A 20,828-nucleotide genomic window follows, 5' to 3' on the forward strand; every position below is an offset into this window, starting at 1 on the left:
TCTATTATTCAAAGCCACAGGGCAGCTTCTAGGTAAGAGCACAGCACCCTGCTTTGTGCTCAAGACTTGTTAGAAGAAGCACCAACTTGGGATGTGTAAGTGGCTCCTCCTTTTTTTAGTTGATAATTCCTTATTTGGCATTTTATTGTATTTGCTTACACAGAGCTAAATTCTGGCATAGTCACTCGTGTCATGGAGCTTGTTAACCCACACGTGAGCTCAAAGACTGCAGTGGGATTATTCATTGGTAAGGTATTTTAGGAAGTAAAGATATTAGATCTGCCCACTGAGTGAGGAGTCTTAGAGAAATCCCGAGGCAGCTTGAGGGATAAAGTACTGCTCAATTAGCTCTGAGTATATCTACGTGCTGCAGCAATCTCCTGGAGGAGAGGTACAACAGGATCATTCGGTGGCAATTTCCTAACTTACTAGGGCCCCTCTCAGCAAGTTCTCCCGTGCAGATGTAGATCAATATTTAGGTTTCAGTCTGGGTGACCCTTCCAACATCAACTTCTGGCTGGTCAGGGTTATAACCAGCAGCTGACCGTGCTGTGCTGATACCCCTTGATCATTTAATCCATGACTGCATGTGAGGGTCTCCATGGACTTCCTGGTTCCAGTTTCAGTTCCACTTGAAAAGTGCACTTGGTTCCCTCAGCTCTGAGAAATGTGAGGTGAACTGGAGTGTCTTGATCAGAGGTAGCAGGGAATTGCTGCAGTGTGGGATCAGTTATCTTCTACAGAGATCCTCAACCTCTGAAGTGAAGCAAAGAGCCCCTGTTTCATACAAGGCTAACAAGAGAGACTTTCAAGTAGTGACTTAAGCCAGGAGAGTTACTCTAATGTGGAAGTACCATCATCTCTGTTTAACAGCAGCACACCAATCTCTTCTCTTAATCACTCACCTTCCTGTGACTTTCCTCCTCAGATCTGCCTTTGGTTCAACTGGGAAACTGATTCTTTATCTGTTCTGTGAGAATCTCTCTGAATTACTCCCTTCCCACTTGAACCTCTCTCCCTAATTCAGTACAGCAGCTGGCCAGTGTTTAATGTCAGGTGTCTGTTGTAATCTTACTGACTGAACTGGACTTCAGTGTTGGGGTTTCTTGTTTTGTCATAGTTGGGCTCCTCATTCGCAGCTCCAGAGCACAGTACGGACTCATTGCTAGAAACCTCTCCACTTGCTGTTCATGATCCCCTTCTGAGTCCTTTGCCCTCTCATGATTCTGTCATACCTATTGTGCCACTAAAAAGCTTTTATTAAATCTCTTCTATTAAATGTCCTGTCTTCCTGGAGATCTCTTTCTTCCAATGATTTCCTCCTTGGTAGTCTCTGAATCATCCTTCTCTCTGTTCCTCTTTGCCTTCACTTAGGGTGAAAAAATTTCCTAAGACACCTCCAAACAATCAAAACAGCATCAATCACCTATTAAAATGGAAAAATCAAAACCAAGCCATCCCACTTTTCTGCACTCCCAGCTCTCTCCCGCCAACAAGCATATTAATGAGGTTTCAGTATCAATCGATTCAAGAGGCAAACAGAAATAAGATCCATACCCTGCGTGCAGATGTAGCCGCAGCATTCAGAGAACATGACCTGGAGGTGGAGCTCTAGGAAGAGCTGGGTCTCAGTGACCCTGCCTTCACCACCTCCTTCAGGATCCCACCACCTTCTCTGAGGCATCAGGCAAGGAGAGGGAGAGCAGGACTGCAGCTCTGACCAGCCAATTAAACTAAATAAAGGGGTTTGCTCCTACCCACTCGTGCCCTTTGAATCTGCACAGTGGCCGGTCCCAGTCCAGCTCTGTGTTTTATGTATGCTGCAGATAAAACTCTGGAGGAGTTTAAGGAGTAACTGAGCAATACTGAATAAAAACTAGACAAGGACATCAGCTATCTCGGACAAACAGCGTTCTGTAAAGTGCTGTGGAAGGACGTGGTTGTATATAAATTTGGCATGCTAGAATTATAGTAAGGAGTGTTTGTCATGGTTCTTTTGAATAACAAAGGTGTTATGACATGCCAGGACCCAGAATCATTGCAGAATATTGCATTCTGCAGACTCCCTGCTTTCAGATAAGCCTGTTGTACACAGACGTCTGTTTTACACTCACCAAGCTATTTCAGAGATGAGCTATAACACTAAGGATTTGACAGCTTGCAGTCATTCAAAATACTGTAACTACAGATTGTCAAAACATCAGTGAACAGTTTTGCAAAAGTGTGGAGATGATACTTTCAAAACAGCTTTTTACACCTCTGTAAGACAGGATGGTAATACAGGTTCTGGTAGAAGTGCATGTTTTTCTGACTGCCTGGAATCCTCCTCCATATTTCCAAACAAGGTACTGATCATTTGTGAATGTAAAACTCGTTAAATAACTGCTAGTTAGTGGGGCCACAAATATTGTTTCACTCTAGATATGGCTCTACCTCACTGACAGGAAAACAGTTTCTAAGAATTGCATGTAAAATACTTTGGGATTCAGAACAAAGAACACTTCATTGCACCAGATTCCTACAGGTTAGACTAATTTGCAGTTAATCAGCTGCCTTAATGCTTTGAGATAACATGCATTCAGAATGAGACATCTCAAGAATATTTCAGAATCTGCCTGATTCAGTTGGATTCAATGTTGACAAAAACACAAAAACCTCAAAAAAAAAAGATCTATTTTCATTGTAACACTCACTGATTCGAATGCTTTAATACTGCTTATCTCCTACTCTCTTATCTCTGCTCACATTTGCCCTTCTTGTAAATGAAAAGAGCCCTGTGCATTTTTCTGCCCAAATATCACTTTTTTTTTTTGCTTTTGAGGGTTTTACAGGCTTCTCTTTTCCCTTTCTTTTTCCTTCTTTCTTTTTTTTGTTAGATTCTTAAGTGTCAAGAAAGGTCCAGTCCCCTTCTGATTCATCGACCCATGCTACAACCATTGGATCTGAAAAAGAGAGAACAACAATATGGTTACCTGGAGGAATAGGCTAAAAGCAAACAGTCATGTGGAACAGTATTACTAGTGGACATTCTCAATGCAAAAAGCCAGGCCCATTGTGGTCTCCAAAAAAAAGACTTTTATTCTGTATTTGGCTACATTGTGTTCAGCTAAGAGACTGCCAGCCACCTGATTTTTCTTTTACTCTGTGTTTGGTTTTTTTTTCAAGAGGAATTTCTTACCAGGGAGGAGACTAACACTGTAGTCCTCCAGACCCTTTGATTAGAGTAGTAAATGACTATGTCTACACGTCTTTAAATGTCACCTTTTAGTTCAGAAGAACAGTTGGGAGAAACACAGTAGTTCATGAAGAAATTACAGACATTACAGAAACAGGGGAATAATTTAGGTTCAGAAGAATCAAAGACTGGGGATTTGCCTTTCCTTCCTTCTTTCCCTGTATTTTTTCTGAGCAAATTAATTCCATGGCCTACTGGTGATACAGACTGATGTTCTTTTGGGAAAAAAAACCAAACCAAAACAAAACACAAAAGACATAAAAAATGTGGGTTTTTTCAATGTGATTGCCCAATAGATCTTCAACTCTCTACAGTCAGAATACAGTCAGCAAGAGTGAAGATGCCATGTGCAGTTAGTTAGTGCAGAAGGATGGAACTCAGGCTCTCTTAGCAAAGCATTTGCTTCACCAGGTGAAGACTATTCACCTGCACCCAGGTGGCTAAATTCGGCTCTCAAAAGGCCTGCCAATTGGTCTTCCAACAGTGCTAGTGAACTTAGCCACACAGAGATACGATGGAGAACTAGGGAAGATGGGAAGACTGGGCTGGGGAGCACCCCCGGGGAGCACCCCCAGACAGCCAGTTCTACACTACTCACTGCTCTGGAGTCACTGGTGCTGACCCAGTGGGTCTTCTTACATCAGGGGGTCTGCTTTGAGCTGAGCTCTGGGAAATATCTTTTTCCCCAGACCCTGAGGTTGAGGTAGGTTGTGGATGAGGACCTCCTGTCCACTTGGCTTGGGTACAGTACTTCCCTCACCCTTCCAGTTCCTAACTTTTATCCTATTTGGTTCCCTTACAGTTACAGGAAGAGCCCTGAACGATGCACTGCATTCCTTCCTTTCCTTCTCTCCCTCCTTCTTCTAAAATGCTTACTGGTACTTGCATACTTAAGGCCACAAAGACTGTATTTCACCTTGTATTTGGCATACAGAGTCTGGGAGCTGTTTAAGGAGATTGTTATGGCAGTCAAATATTTTCAAGTGGGTCAATGAACAAATGGCTGTGGGCAGGTACTCCAGACAAATATTCTCTGTATGCAGTTCCTTCAGATTCTGGAAAAGATGTGTGTGGAAGTTTTAATAATTAAAGGACTTTTTCCTTAGCTTGATATATAATCAATATATAGAGAATATCAGCAAGTGCAGAAGCAAGGTTTATAACCTGAGGTACCATTGGGATGACTACTAAACACAAAGAGAGAACATGTGTTTCAAACACTGAGTTTTGATATTATTCCTATTCTGACAGCCCTGGCCTGATGCTTATACCTAAAGAGATTAGGAGAACCTTCAGTCCTGCATTTGGGAGCAGCTGAAGTCCACAGAAGTGCCATGCCGTAGCAGACCAAAACCTTCTCCCTTCTATTGCTCCTACCTGCAATTTGCTGATGTCTTCTGGCAGACTTGTGAATTTAATTCCTTTTTTTTTTTTTTTTTTTATTTTGTCCCAGCTATAATTTCTCTAATGACTCCAGGAGAAAGGTTTGCTTTGGAAAGATACTGAATTGGTTTTCAGACAGGCTAAGGCATTTCAAATTTGTCGGTTCTTTCACCTCTGCAGGTATCTAGACACAGTCATTAAAAAGATACATTATGTCAATTAAACAGTAATCTTTGGGATTTTGTTATTAGGGAAAAATCTCCAAGAAAATGCTGTGGAGCCGCATTACTGTTGATGGATGAACACAGAATATTCTGCTCATTAATATAACATTATACCTCACAGTATGGTGGAAATTTTGGCAAAAAAATCCATGTTGTTTCCTCTGCTGGAAAGATTTCTTAAGGGGTTAATTTTATTTCTTAGCAGAAACATTAGTCTGCTTCTTCATTTCCTTTGTATGCACAGTGCAGGGGACAGTAATTTAAATGAATGAAATCTGAAAGTGATTCTTTTGCATAAATTACTACTTCTGTATAAGTAACCTTCAAGAAGAAAATTGCACAAGTGAAAATCTCTTTGGGAAAGAAGAGTTGCATTATATAAAAAGGAATGGGTATTCTGAGCCCTAGAATGAGTATGCCCATGAATACCATACACAGCTTTAGGGTACATAATTGTTCATTATCAAATGAACAGCAAATATTAATGGTGTTAAAGGCATTAACAAGATGACATCCATTTTTAAATTGCCCTCTGTTCTGTTTGTTTGTGATGTATTGATTCTATGCAAATGCAGCTCTTATTTTCCAGAGTACGCAGAGAAAAAAGACTCAAAAAGACTGAAGCAATCCCTCCAGTCAGTATGTTGTCTTTACGATTCAACACAAAGGTCAGTGTTTCCATGTTCTTGCTGTTGTCTCCCTGCGTGAATACTCAGATATCAGTGATAATGAGTTACCTAGGCTCAGGTGCATACCAAGTGGAACATGCCTTCTCACTGTTGTAGGGAAAGGTGGCACTCAGTTTTAATGAAGAACTTAGATTTTGCAAAAAGGAGGTATCAATAAAATAAAAACTAAAACAAAGGAACAAATACCTTCTGTATCTGATTTTCATCCAGGGCCAATACTTCCAGATTTTTCATAGTGCATGTGCCTTTAGGAATATCATCAAAGCAATTTTCACTCAGATTAGTATCCTGACACTGGTTAATCTGATGAAAGACCTGGGTACTGTGTGCAGTCAGGTGTTGCTCAGATAAACATGGGAAAGGGATGACCAGCAGCAGATCTGGTTTGGGAACTTCTCAAACTGTCTGCTAACAGCCTGGAGTACTCTCATTTCAGTGAGATTCTGTTGCAGTGTAGGAGGAATGGAGGATAAGTTATTAAAACCTAAAAATAGCTTAACTAAGTTTGTCAAAAAGCCTCTGTCTTCTGGGATGAGACTGATCAGATTTTGTTCCAGATCTATTATTTCTAAATTAGCAATATGACAAAGCTCCTTGGAAAAACTTTCAGATCTATTTTTCTGGAGGTAAATTTCCTTGAGTTTTTGTCAGGTTCACTATTTCTTCAGGCAGACACTTGAAATAAATGTCAGAAAGGCCAAGCAGTTCAACATGACGGAGATATTCACAGACCTGCACTGGGATTTCATGCAAGTTTGTTTTATAGACTGAGCTGACAAAGGGGCTGCAACTTGCTGATAACTGGCAGCAAACTACAGCAGAGGGGATTGTTACTTAGATTTAAGCTTAGAAGACATTTCAGCTCCCCCAGTTTGCCTATGTCCTGTATGTAATTCTGATCCAAGTAGAGGATCTTCGTGTGCCTCAGGTGATTGATGTCTTGGGATGCTTACAATTGGGTTCTTTTCCATGTGCAGCTCTTCCAGATATTCTAGACTCGAGACCTCTGGCAAGATGTTTCTCAGTTGCTTGTTGGCTAAATCAATGAAAAATATCCTGTCTGTGATGTGTGTTCTCTGGCACTTCGTTCACTGGTATATCTTGTGCAGTCTCAACATGGTCATCCTCAAAACCAGCAGAGTCACCTTTGGGGCAATGAGTGGCCCCTGTGCTGGCCTCCTGGCTCTGCTGAGACTCAGCCACCTCTGCTCCTTATCTGTAATTTCAGAAGAGAAAAATAATTAAAAATCGACAAATCAAAGACCTTCCTGTGCTTAACAAATACTGGCAGAATTCAGCATTTAGGGACAGGTTCTAGTCTCAGTTTGTACCCCTGCAAAAAGCTGCTTGGCTTCACTGAGATCGAATCCTGCAGTAAATACAGCAGGACCATAGGCTTGAATGCAGTGCATCCTGAAGTGCCCCAACAGCCAAATTTGGAGGGCGACCATGTGAAGTCAGGAAGACCAAGAGGTGGGAAGGGGTGACTACCTGACTGGCCTGTGATGTCTGGGTGGAAGAAACCTTTCAGCTGGCATTTAAGGAATGATAAGAGAGAAAGTGGAGGTCAAGAGGCAGCTGTCAGTTGTCTCCAGCCTGATGCCCTTTTCTCTGCTGCTGCAACCACCCTGGGAGGACATCACGTTTCCAGAGATGGGTGGTTTCCAGGTGCCACCAGGACAAGGAGGAGGAACTGAGTGACCACCATGGGGAGAGACCGTGCTGGGCTTCCCAGACTAATTCAGGTGTTGCACCAGAGTATTTTATTTTCTTTATTGGCTCTGAGTCCGGTACCAGGGTGTGAGCCCCACATGCTGTGGGACAGGAGAGCTGTGCGACCTCAGCCCACCCCCTCCTGCGTACACGGTCAGTAGCGAGGTGGCTAGAAGGATTTATTTGGTGGCAACAACCAGCACAGGCACCTTTGAAGTAACCGCTAATCCATGTAACCACGGAAATATTTGCAAAGGCTCCTCGGAGACCGCGGGCAGACTGCTACGTAAATACTCCGGGAGTGAGCTGAGGAGACTGCAGGACCAGCACCCCATGGAGCGAGGTGGCCGTGGGGCCTCCTGCCAGGGCCCTGGTCCGGGCCCGGCTGCCATTGCCCGCTCCTTGGGGAAGGGCCCGGGATGCTCTCCGTGACCAAACGCTATTAACCTTGGAGCGCAGCCCGGCTCCACCACAGGACGGAAGGCGCAGGCGTCGATCACTCAGGTAGGCCTGCGGAGGCCGGGGGCCCGGCTGCTTTATGGGGGAAAAAGGACTCGGCTGTGTGAATATTAATTCTCTGTTGGCTCAGATCCTACGTGATGGCGGGTCAGAAGCACGTCCACAAATCCACGGGTTTTTTTGCCTTGCGCTTTTCCTGTCTGCCTGTATCTATCTCTTATTCTTGTGTTGCATGCCAAGAGGTGTAACCCTTTTCAGACCAAGCCCGTTTTTATTGTTATGCAGAACCTGGCACAGCAGTGCTTGGGTCCATGGTGATGTTGCTAGGCTGCCATAACGATGCGGTAACACTTTGTTTTGTTTTCCAGCAGGTCATGGCAGTTTGTCCAGATCTTCGCCAGCACTATGTGCAGGCCTGTCAAAACCTGGGCCAGCCTGAAAACCCCTTCATTGCTCACGTACTTCAAGAAGCCGATAAAAATGATAAAATGTAAGCAAATAACAAACAGTATGTTTCAGATGCTTCTGAAAGCCTTAAACACGACAGCAGGACAAGGAATTAAATGATGAGAAAGTTCATGCAGTTTCAGGCTTAAACAGAAATAATATTTAGCATTGACTGCTGAAGTTCTGGTTTGACTCATCTTGACATCATCTTGGCAGAAGTTTGTGCTATATTTCCCTTCTGGGCAGCTTTACAAGCAGTGAAATCAAAAAAAGTGAAAAACGTACAGGATGGTGCCTTTGTGTCCCTTAGAGAAGCCAAACCCCGCGTCTAGTCTTTCTAACTCCCTTCCTTTTGTCTCTCTCCTGTTTAAAAAGCCTCAGCTGCATCCAGTTAGCTTCCAGCTGGTAATGCTTCCCTGAACTGTCTCTGAATCCTGCCAAGGTATTAACCACTCAAACTCTCTCTTATTATGTAGCTAGGTAAGGCTTCCTCTCGTGGATGCTCCTGGGGTCAAAGTTAATTGTCCTTTGGAGAGAAAAAGTGAGAAAATACAGCATAGGGAAATGGTTTGTGTTAGATTTTGATCCTGAGGGCAGGGTAGAGTAAATAAAAGGAAAGGGAACAAGTAAAAAGGAGATGATGAGGTAACCTCCAGGATAGTCTTTACTTTCATCTGCCTTTCCCTTATCTTGCTTCTTCCTGCTTTCTATGCCTGTGTGCTAAGCGTGGTCTTGTGGCTGTGCACTGTCTTCAGAGTATCAAAAAGGACAGTGCTGAGGTACAGCTTGAATCACATTATCTGTCACGGTGTTACTAAAGGTAGTGGCAGCAGCTAACTGCATGCAAATGCATCAGTGAGGGCAAGCATGGATGCACTCCTTATCTGGAGAGAGAATTCATTTTTCTGTGTCTTTTTACTTTTCCCCATGTGCTTACATTTTTATGTTACAGCAGAGGGACAAAAGGGATCACATTAAAAATAGCTGGAAATAATCATCTGGTGCCTGTGCAGAGAGTTACAGATGATGATCTTCAAGTTCTTGCCTCTGTCTTACGCAGTACTGTGTTTGTCACAGGTAAATTTTTTTATGTATGTTTGATATTGCTGTGCTAATATGAGAAAACATAAGCAGTCTTGGTTTCAGCCTGAGTTTGTCTTTATTTCTTTTTGTTCAGAGATCGATTAATTGTAGATATGCATTTGTCACATTCTTCATCTTTTTCAGGTTTGGATCTTAGGTATAATGTATTGACCGATGCTGGAGCAAAGAACATGGCAACATTCCTCCAGGTGCCAAAGTGATGTTTATCTTTCAGCAACTTGTAATTTATTTGGCTGTGATAATATTTATATGTAGTGTATTGGAGACAAGACTGCATTGGTTGGGCAAAATTTCATTAATTTTTACTTTCACATCCAAATCCATTCTACTAGAATCTCAGATTGTATTCTCTGGGGAGATTTTTAATTTCTAGTAGAAAACCATTGGACATTTGGTTAGGATGTCCTGAAGAAAGAATGGTGGAATAAACTGTAAGCTTTTAGGCTTACAGTTCAATTCACCAAAGGGGGTAATGGTAGTGTCAAGTGTGCCAAGGCCTTTGTTTTTAGATACTTTATCATCTCTGTTTTCCTTTTGGTAGGCCTAAACATGGGGAACTTTAATACTGCCTTTTTGTCATTGTAAGCACTGGAATACAGGTGGAAAATGGTGAGTTGCCACTCTGTGCCTGTGTTCCTAGAGCTCAGGGAGTGCCATTAATTTCACAAAATGCCTGAAGATCTGCATCTGAGCTTGACCACCTGCCTTGTTTGGTCATGCTGAGCACGTGGGTTCCTGGGTGGTTTCTGTAAGCCCCATGAGGACCTACATGCTACATGTTTTTCTGTCTTTCCCTCATTATCTGACATACTTTGGCATTCTTTTACTACTTCTCCAAATCAGGGGCTGACTGAAATGCAGCAAAGGACAGAGGTTGTCAGTCCGTGTATGATGCATCTTTTTGAAAAATTCAGGCATGCTCTGGAAAAAAGTCTCATTGCTTTCTGCTTTATTCATTCCTAAGGAAAACTGCACTCTGCGGTACCTTAACCTGATGTTTAATGACATTGGCACAAGTGGAGCAGAGTTGATAGCAAGAGCACTCCATGTGAGTATTTGTCTGGGAGATTTAGACAATGGCATCTAGTTTGATATTTTTGCTTTTGATGAACAGTACTAGCTGTCCTGCCAACATCAGAGCTGGCTGAAAGGGCCCTCTGTGTTCAGTCCGTTCAGCATTTTGCTGTATCGCAGGGATTGCTTGCTTTCCCAAGGCAGACTTCAGAAATCAGATTTCACACAAGAGAAGGTTTCTCTGTGCTGCCATTAACACTTAATTATCACAACTATCACAGCTGGATTTTTTTTCTGTGTGAAAAATGCTATGCTATAGGATATATAATGACATCAGTTTTTTCCTTTTTTTTTAAATTGTATTAAATTTGCCTGTACCTTGATGTCAATATTTGTCTTGATTCAAGATGTCTGAGACGTGTTTTCAAAACTTTGCTTTACAGCAGCAGCAGCATAAAAACATGTTTGTTATTTTTAATGTGGTTTCCCAATGAAATGAGGCTTGTGTGTAAGAAACATTGTGTTTGTGAAATGAGACTCACGTGAGCTCTTTCTTCCTCCTTCATAGTCTTTGAACTCTGAACTGATTTCAGCTAAATTTGAGAGGCCTCCAAAACGCTAAGCTTGTACAGTAGATAGTACAACACTGGGCTTGCAAGCAACCCCCAAAGCTATTTGTGCAGTTCTGTGGCAGCGTTTGCTGAGCAGGCAGGTGGCAGGACCTGACCAACAGCCCTTTAGCTGCGTGGGCTCCTGCTGCTGGGCCAGGCATGGGGGGATCTGAGGGTGAATGGGGTGTGTTATTGAGTGAGGGAGAGGGAAAGAGATGCTGTAGCGAGGTGCTGCAGCAGAAGAAAAGGTACTGGGACACGTGGAAGAAAAAAAAGCTCTATGAAATCAGGCTACATTAGTTCTGCTCCTCACGGAACTACTTTTGTAATCACAATCATAATCTCTGATAATGAGTGATTACGGTGGTACTGAGGAATTAAAACCACAAAACTACTCTGCATTGCATTTAGGGCTTTAACAGTGAATAGATATTTCATATGCATTGAAATTCTGTGGAGGGAGAGGGGAAAGTTACTGACTTTTCTAGACCTCTGATCAGAAGTTTATATTGCCAGCAAAGTCTCCAGTCCAGCAAAGACTTACACACTGGTTTCACTCTGCACCAAGTAGTCCTTCCGATGGTGACTGGCTTCACTGAGCTTTGACTGGTCATGTGATTTAAAAGACTGTGAAAAATAAAGCAAATTATATTCTTGTTTAAAATACGCTTACCAGATTTAAACCAGTTTTGATATAATTTGCATTTCAGTTGCCAATTTAGGCTTAAATATCTACCTCGATTATTTTCATGAGAGTGAAATTTGTGAAACTGGAAAAAACAAAAGTTTTCAAATACTTGAGTTTTGCTTCCAGACTCTCATGCATTTGATTCCACTAAGGGGAGCCTGAGCCAGCTGCTTAGTCAGTGTTATCACTTAGACACAAATCTTCTGGAGGGATGTTTTGTCTTTGTGTGACAACCAGCAGGATTCACAGGAAAAAAAGGTCAGTGTTGTTTTTCAGGCCGTTTAAAAGGAATTAATTTTATTTTTATTATTATTATTTTGTCTAGAGGAATGAAACTCTTGTGTATTTGAGAATGACTGGAAACAAAATAGGAAACAAAGGTGGGATGTTCTTCGCTTCAATGCTACAAATTAATTCAACCTTAGAGAAGCTGGATCTTGGAGACACTGATATGGTGAGTAACTTGGTAAAATTATCAGCAATGACATAAGTCTTTCAAAGGTATGACAAAGGTCCGGCAGTGCTTAATTGGGGGAAGATGCCATCTATTGTCATTTATTTTACATTTTGTTATGGCTGGAGGTAACACAATATATAATATTGCAATGCGTACTTGGAAAGGCATGTTGCATAAAACACCTGTGAAGTCATAACTGATTATATTAGAGCCATTATGTCCCTGGGAATTCAGGTGCTTGGCTTTCACATTTTCCAAGGCTTGTTTCTGCTCTTCATTTTTGTTATGCTAAGTCCTGTGTGATTCATGTTGAAGAAAGGGCTTCTTGCTCCCTGGAGGTTCTTTTCCTTCTGAAGTGTTGCAGTGCTATAACACCTGAAAGTCACCTAGTCCCATAGCTCCTCCTGTCAGAGCTTGATCCATAAAGGACATAGGCACAAGAATGCTGAATTGAGTAGAAAGGCACCCAATTTGATCTTAGATAACTTGCCATCTCCTAGAGTTGGGCACTGAGCCTGCTTACACAGTGGACAGGGAAAGTCAGGCATGTGGAAATGGGTGAATGCACTACGCAGGATGCTTCCACCTCGAGCCAGTAAAAGCCTGTGGGTGGCTTTTAAAAACCTGTGGGGTACAGCAGGAGGTAGCAGCTGGAGCTGTGAACGTCCCTCTGGTGCAAGGTCCCGGCGCCGGACTGATGGTGTGTCCTTGTATGATCACATCAGAGGGGCTGGAAGGTGGAAGTGGTTCTCCCTGCTGGGGAGAATTTGGTCCTGTATCTTGCCCTCCAGGAGAATGCTCTAACTGAGCTAGGAGTGAAATTTTAAGATGGGCCAACTCTTAGCCTTCCTGTTAAGGGTGTTCATCTTTTTGGGAGATAATGAACTGTATGTTGGGCAGAAGGAGTAAGTTTGACTGTAGCCTAACAGTTATGACTGTCACCTGGAGGCAGGGAGAGAGCTGGGGTCCGATGAAAATTTTATTATATTTGTTTCCTGGAACTACAGAATTTGCTCCTAAACTGGAGGGCTGAAAACTTCCCAGAAATTGTGAAGGGTGTTATGAAAATATAAACAAGGAAAGTGCAGCCAGTGTAGGACTTATTTGAAAGCTTAATATACTTATGTTTGGTAGGGAGTTGTCAGAAAACTGATTTAAAATGAAATAGCTTTAGGTGTAGACCAGCCTAATTGGAAAATAACATGAATTAGTGAGCAAACAAGAAGGAAATACAAAAATGTGAACTGGCCTGTATTCTAGACTCTCACTACTCTGTACCACATTAATTCACATTTAGTATGAATTTACCTAGTGGATAAATGCTACCTAAGACTTTTACCAAAGACCTTAGAGAACACACATAAGCTGATTTTAATTTATAAATCAGGAAAACCAAAATACAGGATCAATTAAATGGACAAGTATCTTTGAGATGCATTATTCTTGCTTTTTACTTAATGAGTTGCCAATTTTCCTGGTCATTTGTACTTCTTGGTCTAATTCCACTCTATTATTCCACAGGGAGTTGGCATTGGTATTATCAGAAAATACACTGTGTTTGTAAGCACTTGCTTACTGCACTTGCATCTCTCCAGAGCACATGGAGGCAGAAATAATACTATTTCCAATCTGACCTCATTTGATGTTTTTTGATCTTCTGACAATTCTAAGAAGTCATGGTAATTTAGTAGCTTGATCTATACATTGAACAGGTTTCTCTAAAGAGTTTATTTTCATTTCCAGGGTACGCAGTGTCTAATAGCAATAGCAACAGCCCTGACTCAGAACAAATCAGTCAAAGCAATAAACCTAAATCGTCCTTTACTATACAGCCAAGAGGTATGTAAGTAGACTGTAATGTCAGCTCAGTCAAAGAGAGAAGTCAAGTCAGTACTGATGTAAATATTATGGATATCTGAACTGCATGGGTCTCTGGGTTTCCTTACAAAGTGAAGTAAATGGTTGCAGAAATATTCTTTTTCTGTGCCAAGTTTTGTGCAGTCACAGGCTGCCCCTGTTTAACTAGAAGGTTAATTTTTAAAAAAGTTCTGTCTTGGTAGATATGCATTTGTTAAATAAAGGGCTAATGGAAGTGGCTTGGTATTGGTGAAACAAGTATTCCTTCTGCTGTTACTGCATGGAGAGTTTCACGTATTATTCAGCAAACTGAGGGAGAAATGCTGTTTAGCAGGAAATGAGGGGAAGAACAAAAGACTGGTGTTTATCTGAGCAGCGTGATGTATGGGCAATTGCCAGAGCCCCAGCCTAAAGAAGAAAGGCACACTTCAACAATATGCCATATTCACTCTGCTGTGTGGTTTTGTCGTTTCACTATGTGAACTTGAAGCATGAATTTAAGAAGTGAATGAACCTCATCGATTTAAAACCTATGATGCATTTGTCAGCCAAAACAAAGACACAAACCTTCCAAAACAATCGAGCACTGAAAAGAGAATCTGGAAGGCAGTGTTTGCTGGGCCAGCACCATAGGCCCCTGGATCTGTACAGGTGCACAGAGCTGTGGGGCTTTTCCTTGCAGACATGCAGCTTCTGTGCGTGGCTGGTCCTGCAGAAGTCTTGGCCACCAAGCTGGCTGCAGTGGTGCCTTCGCCAGACTGGCAGCAGTTGTCGGGTGTCTGCGATAGGTACCGTATTTTCCTGATGGCAGGATAACGAAATTAAACTGTCAGGAAGGCCAGATCTTCCTAAATTCTCAAAGGTGTATTTAACAGTTGAAACAGATTTTAGTTGTTTCTTTTCTACTAAGACAGGGCTTGATCTACGTAAACTTGGTTTTAGAAGTCAATTTAAACTACTGTTATAGAAAATATAGGCCACTAAGGGCCTGGTCTGTATCTGTGGGACATTCTATTAGCCATTGTTCCTACCTATCATTTTCTGAGACCTCTGGGTTGTTGCCTTATTTTTGACTCTCAGAATTTACTCGGGTATTTTCTTAACTAAATGTGACAACTTCAAAATTAACTTACTTTGTCTTACAGTGACAAGACATATTTTCCCCTAGCAATCCTGTTTCTTTTTAAGAAATAATAGATTAACATCATGGCAAAATACTCTTAATGTTAGTGAAGACTGACTCAAACATTCAGTTTTTAACAGCAATGATGACTGGGAGGAAAACTGATTAGACATAATGATTCAAACATTGATGGTTCTGATATTTGCAGGGATGTATATAGTACTGTAAATCTGCAAATATATCTGGTATTTTTTTTTTCAGCATTATTATAATATATGGTTTCCTGGTTATTTTTAATACAAAGCTGTAATGTACAAAATAGAACACTACTGATGCCCAAATCTTGTTGTTAGTTGTGTATCTCCCCTTTACCAAAGCAAGACGATACCTTACCTTAAACTACAGCTTAATAAAACTGAGTGTGTGTTTTTAGGAAGAGACCACAGTACGTGTAGCTCTGATGTTGAAAAATAACTCTTCTCTTGTGGAACTACACTTGGGCAAGCACGAAATGAAAAACTTTGGTGTAGAGCGACTGTGTGAGGCATTGTATGAAAACTCCAGCCTGAGATACCTTGATCTTAGCTGGTAAGAGTTATGTGACGCAGCCCTGATTAACATTAGAAACTTATTTTCTTAGCATCTTTTTTTTAAAAAAAGCATGCATCTCTCTTTTTCAGTAATAAAATAACCTGTGATGGTGTAAAATTTCTGGGAGAACTACTAAAACGGAACCAAACCCTGCAAATCCTAGATCTCAATGCAAACCGAATAGAAGATGATGGAGCATTCTACCTGAGTGAAGCCTTGACCTTGTACAACAGGACTCTTCAGGTGTTAGTATTTACACAACTTCCCCATAGACTGCAGGTGTAACAACTCAGAGTATAAGAAACTTGGACTTTGCAGTGGCTGAACTGACGTCAAAACTGCGTGCTTTGATGTTGATCAAAATAGAAAGGTTGGGAAGTTCCAAACTTTTTGGTCCATTTTTCCTTCTGGGGGAAAAAACGTGAGTGACAGATTGGGTGGGATTCCTTTGCCTAAGCCTAAGTGTCTCTGGCCGTGTGAGATGCCCCAAGACCTGTGAGACATCCCAGGGCACTGGAGGTGAGCCACAGGCCCTCAGAGAGCCCTGCCGCTGGAGACCAGGCAGGACATAGTAATGCATTCCAGAGGACACCGGAGGCCTGTGTTTGGTGTCTGAATTAACTCCCCTGTGGCTTCACATGAGCCGAAGAGAGTAAAACACTAGGCCAGGACATGCCACTCAGTCCCACATGTTAATGCCTCGTGTTCACCTTCTCGTGCTGCCAGGCCTACTCATAACTCATTTTATCCCCTTTTCCTTGTACTTCCTTTTTTTCATCTTGTATCCATTGCTGTGTGGCCTGACATACACTTGTCCTTCTGTTTCAGGTTTTTTTGGGATGATTGAAGCTTAGATCAGTTTTGTAGTGGTTCATGTTACATGTGACTCACAGCTTTTACAGTCCTTCTAAGGGGAGTGTGTGGGGGGAAGGCAATTAGATCTTCTTAGTTCTTTCTGCATCTTTAAAGCACAGGTCCCTGTGGTGCACAAATGAAAATAAGCAAGAGCTGTACATCTTCAGAATTTTTAGATAATCAGATTCCATGCAGGAATAAGGCACTATATTTGTTGATTCTGATCTTCAACACTTAAGAAAATCCGCTGTTTAAGTTAGCTTCTGGGTGAACCCAAAAGAGCTGTAATCTCTCCATCAGGGTGTATTTTGTAGCCCGCATTAAACCACGCACCGGCAGGATGTAAAAGCTGATCAAAGGTGTTACCTGAAGCCACTAGTTTTAAGTAGCAGACTGAGGAGGTGGCGGCTGCTAGGTGCCTCTGAAAGCCTTCCAGGTTCACTAATATAAAAATAACTGCCACTCCACAAAGATCAAAGCTTAGCCTGGATAAATGCCAAGGCTTGGGCTTCAAAGCAGCCTAGAGATGACACCTGGCCACCATGCAGTTAAGTCACCGACACTGAAGAACTAAATAGTGAACAACCTGGCTGCACGAGTCATAGAAATGCCTTGAGAAATAGTGCAAGTCCATGGTCCAAAATGCCTTTAGCAACCTGAAAAAGATTTTATAGTAGGACTGGCCTTGATACAAATAAATGATTAAATTATTAACAACAACTATAACATTTCAATATACATATATGATATATAATAATATATAGTGATACAATATAAATGAAATCAGTTAAACTCTTCCTTTTAACTAAAAGATGGCAATTCTGTGGTTTGGCACACATTTGTGTAACTATTTTCTCTGTTTACTAGGTTGTCAGTAGTAAGCAACAATATAAGTGGCAAAGGACTTGTAGCTCTTTCAGATGCAATGAAAACAAACATGGAACTTTCCTATATTTATATCTGGGGGAACAAATTTGATGGAGCCACCTGTGTGGTAAGTGTTTGCTTCTGAGCTCTTCTAAGAGGGTCGGGGTTGGTTTGTTTGTTCTATCATTGGGAAGACTACAGCAATTAGTGAACAAGATACCTGATTGACTATGTGTTGGTTTTGGTTTTTTTTAAAATATTTATAATATGGTGGTGCTGTAAAGAAACTCACTGGACGTCAGCATACTGAAATGTATTCTCCTATTGTGTGTTATCTTCTAGAGCCTTCACTGCAGCCGAAGCGGAATATTACACTATTCTTGGTTTTATTCGTTTCAGGCATTTTCAGAATTAATTCAGATGGGCCGCCTGAAACCTAATTGTACAGACGTGGAACCGTATGAAGTGGATGGGCACATTCACCTTGCAGAGCTCTCCCATGGCCTTCAGAAACATTACTACTGGACACCAAGCTGTGGGGAGGTGACAAACAAAGATGCTAATGCCATGCTGGCTATTGCGGCAGTTTCAGAATACTTGTGAGTAAGGTAGCAGCTTGATGCACTCCATATGCTTGAGCTTTTCCTATCTGGTTTCTAGTAAAATATATATCAGGATCAGACTTGCTGCATGCAGTTTCTTCAGGGTCTTTAGTCTAGAAGGAATCTCAAACTGCCTGAAATGGCATTAGAGATAAAATATAGAACCAATGACCTTAAAATTTGTTGCTAAATAAGCCCAATTGATTAAGAGCCTATTAATATGAAAATGCATTAATTTTGCTGCAGTCATTTCTATTGCACACTATCTCCTTTGCCTTACCATGATGAGCTGTACTTCCAGGGTTCCTAGGTAATAGATAAATTCAGTGAAATTACATGCTCAGAGGAAAACATTTTCACCACAGCATAGTGCACCAAGACTGACACTAGGTATTCTTAGCAGTAATGAGGGGTAAAACAGTCACTGAGTGCAGCAGTGCAGATGCATGAACTGAACTCCTCGCAGCTGAACTGCTCTGCTCTATTTAGGAGACCTTCTCAAATCAGGGTTTTTATCAAGTGCTTATTTAAAAAAGATGCTGGGGCTGGATCAGAGCAGCACCAGGACCTATAGATGGAGTATCATGACCACAGGGCTACTGCAGAGGAAGAGCTGCCGTTGCCCTTCCTGGGTTGTTGTGGTCTCTGCACTCAGGTTTCCATGTAGCAGGGAGAGCCCACAGGTAATCGTATTGCATCTGTGCAGGCTGGAGTACAGCCAGCCAGATCAAACTGACAAAAACCTACACCCAGGACTGCTGCTGGGCAGCAGCTTTGCTTGAGAGCAAATCAGATATGCTGTAGAACAAGATTCCTGCTGAAGCTGAGAGGTTTAGGTAAATCCATTTGTTGCTGCTGTGCTCTACATACTCTCTCCTTTCACCTGGTAACTGCATGCTTTTGACCTTTTTCCAAGAGTGACTTTTTTTGGAACCAAGTTAAGGGACCTTAAGCATTAAGCCACTATAATGCTGGAACTTTAAAGCTAGTGAACCTAGTTTACTGGGATATAAATGGTATTTTGATTAACTTGCCACGGGTATATATTTCATGTAGTACAAATGAAAACCACCACCAAACTTGGTGTCATTATTTCTTCCTGTCTCTTGAGAACTGTTTAAAAGATTACTATCATTACAGCCACGTGGCAACTCCTACACATGAACAAGACAACATATGCACATAATGGTAGTTAAACATAGTTTAATAGCTTGGATACAGACTTCGTAGAAGTTTGGGAATCACTCAGCTTGTTTCTTTTTTCCACCCACTCTGCTCATACCTGTAGAAGTGACTAGATTTATGCTCCTAAATAGAAAAAGTCACCAAATAGGACAGCAGAGTTTTGCTCAAAGACTTTCACTAGTGCATTCTTATCCATGTCTAACTGTGCCTGTTGAAAATTAGTATAAAGTAACAGAATAACCTGTGAATGTATGTGCACGCAGGCAAAAGACCTACGAGATTGAAGTATGAGGAGAAAAAGATAAGAAAGTAATTTCAACAATAATACCTAAGCAGCAGTGATGTAACTGCTGATGTTCTGATTCTGTATTATCACAGTGGTAGTGTAGGAACAGGGAGAGGTATGGGTACCCCTTACCATGCTGAAATGACCAAGGTGCTACTGATAGCTGTTGTACCTGGAGGTTTTTGTTGTTTGTTTTTTTTCACACCCCCCCCCCCCCCCCCAAATTAGTCAGGCTCTCTTGCTCCAAAAAGCATTTAGTATTATTAGAGGAGTTAAGAGGTAAGCCCACAGAGCAGGTATGTTTGTTCTACATCTTAACCTCTAGTCATCTTGTTAAGCACAAAGTCCACACATCACACTGTGAATGAAAACCCTATGCTAGAGAGGAGCTAATGTTTTAACTATTGTTAAACAGGAAGAACAGAGCAACGAGAACAAAAGTTGAGGATACACTGAACGTGATTGTTTAAGAATCTGCATGCTATGAAACTTCTGATGTTTCTCAATAACTAGATAAGCCTGTATTATCAAAGTTGATAATTTTCTGAGCTGCTCTGGAGCATTGCAGGTTATACTGTGATATTCTAAAGCGAGTACTCTCAGTACTGAGTCTGAGGATAGAATTTCTTGCCAGAAAGACTGCTACAGGACTCAGATCAAGGTGTATTTTTTCCATACATCTTTCTTTCCCTTGTCCTGTACATGAAGTTCAGGCTAATTTCATTGCCCAAATTACATCTTAATTTACTTGTATGAATGACATTTGTTAATCTGCTGTGGTAACAGGGACCAAAATCTACTAAGTCAGTCCCAGCTCTACCAACAGCTGTATTTTATTTTTAGTAGATGGGGTAAGATGGCAACAATATCATACACAAAATGTAACAGGATAAATGGCATCTACTTTCAAAAATGCTAGCATATGTTTTTGAAATTTGTACTCCGTCTGAACCCTTGTTTAACAGCAAGATGCTCAGCCCATAAGAGCACTCTGCATTATTGACAATATCCATAGAAATAGCTCTTGTATTAGTTTACTCTGCAGACCTGTCTTACAATGGAATATCAGAGTAATTCCTACTGAATTTTGTATAAATAGCTTCCTGCAAACTAAAATAATTATTTGTGCAAAAACTTGTACTGCTTAAAGAGGCTTACGCCAGAGACGTTTACTGCTTTCCTTTCTCTGAAAACCAAACCTTGAAATTCTTAAGGTGTATCTTGTGTTCTTTGGAGTGAGAGAATTTACACAGGCTAGAATTTTTTGCCATGTTCTTCTAAGTTATTCTAGTAGCTAAAGCAAGCATAATCCCACTCTGTAAACCATTGTTTCAGCTCCCAGAACTTGCAGTACCTTGCTGAAAGGCAGCATTTTTGCCCCAGTTTAAAGGGAAGGAAAATGACTGATCCAGCAGACTAGTGGTACAGTGCAGGTTCC

The 20,828-nt window shown here is 41.4% G+C and overlaps 2 protein-coding genes across 3 annotated transcripts; one reads left to right on the top strand and one right to left on the bottom strand.

Moving 5' to 3' along the window:
* Positions 1 to 2,706: 2,706 nt before the first annotated feature.
* On the bottom strand, positions 2,707 to 8,016 carry LRRIQ4 (leucine rich repeats and IQ motif containing 4). The gene is given in 12 exon segments (XM_049803440.1): positions 2,707 to 2,879; positions 2,935 to 2,942; positions 4,142 to 4,290; positions 4,613 to 4,660; positions 4,662 to 4,802; positions 5,718 to 5,812; positions 5,815 to 6,178; positions 6,180 to 6,300; positions 6,302 to 6,472; positions 6,474 to 6,602; positions 6,604 to 6,742; positions 7,992 to 8,016. Coding segments are annotated over 12 exon segments (1,563 nt in total).
* Positions 8,017 to 8,065: 49 nt separating this feature from the next.
* On the top strand, positions 8,066 to 19,864 carry LRRC34 (leucine rich repeat containing 34). Of its 2 annotated transcripts, none has more exons than XM_049804020.1 (11): positions 8,066 to 8,193; positions 9,106 to 9,227; positions 9,378 to 9,442; positions 10,219 to 10,302; positions 11,893 to 12,021; positions 13,768 to 13,863; positions 15,438 to 15,592; positions 15,685 to 15,840; positions 17,318 to 17,444; positions 17,717 to 17,916; positions 19,806 to 19,864. In XM_049804020.1, the coding sequence occupies exons 1-11, from the start codon at positions 8,078 to 8,080 to the stop codon at positions 19,858 to 19,860; spliced, it is 1,305 nt and encodes a 434-aa protein (XP_049659977.1). In that variant the 5' UTR covers positions 8,066 to 8,077; the 3' UTR covers positions 19,861 to 19,864. The 2 variants fall into 2 exon arrangements, with proteins under 2 accessions (XP_049659977.1, XP_049659976.1); XM_049804019.1 differs by lacking the exon at positions 19,806 to 19,864 and adding an exon at positions 18,514 to 19,478 and having other exon boundaries at positions 8,072 to 8,193; positions 9,103 to 9,227.
* The last annotated feature ends 964 nt before the right edge of the window (positions 19,865 to 20,828 follow it).

This window comes from Accipiter gentilis, chromosome 6 (genome assembly GCF_929443795.1).
Source record: "Accipiter gentilis chromosome 6, bAccGen1.1, whole genome shotgun sequence".
NCBI classification, from domain to species: Eukaryota; Metazoa; Chordata; class Aves; order Accipitriformes; family Accipitridae; genus Astur; species Astur gentilis.

Excerpts from the sequence above, each read along its gene's own strand:
- LRRC34 (XM_049804019.1), top strand. The coding sequence starts at position 8,078 with ATGGCAGTTTGTCCAGATCTTCGCCAGCACTATGTGCAGGCCTGTCAA. Across the intron at positions 12,022-13,767 it reads ATCTTGGAGACACTGATATG|GGTACGCAGTGTCTAATAGC; the intron begins GTGAGTAACTTG and ends TTTCATTTCCAG. Across the intron at positions 13,864-15,437 it reads CTTTACTATACAGCCAAGAG|GAAGAGACCACAGTACGTGT; the intron begins GTATGTAAGTAG and ends GTGTGTTTTTAG.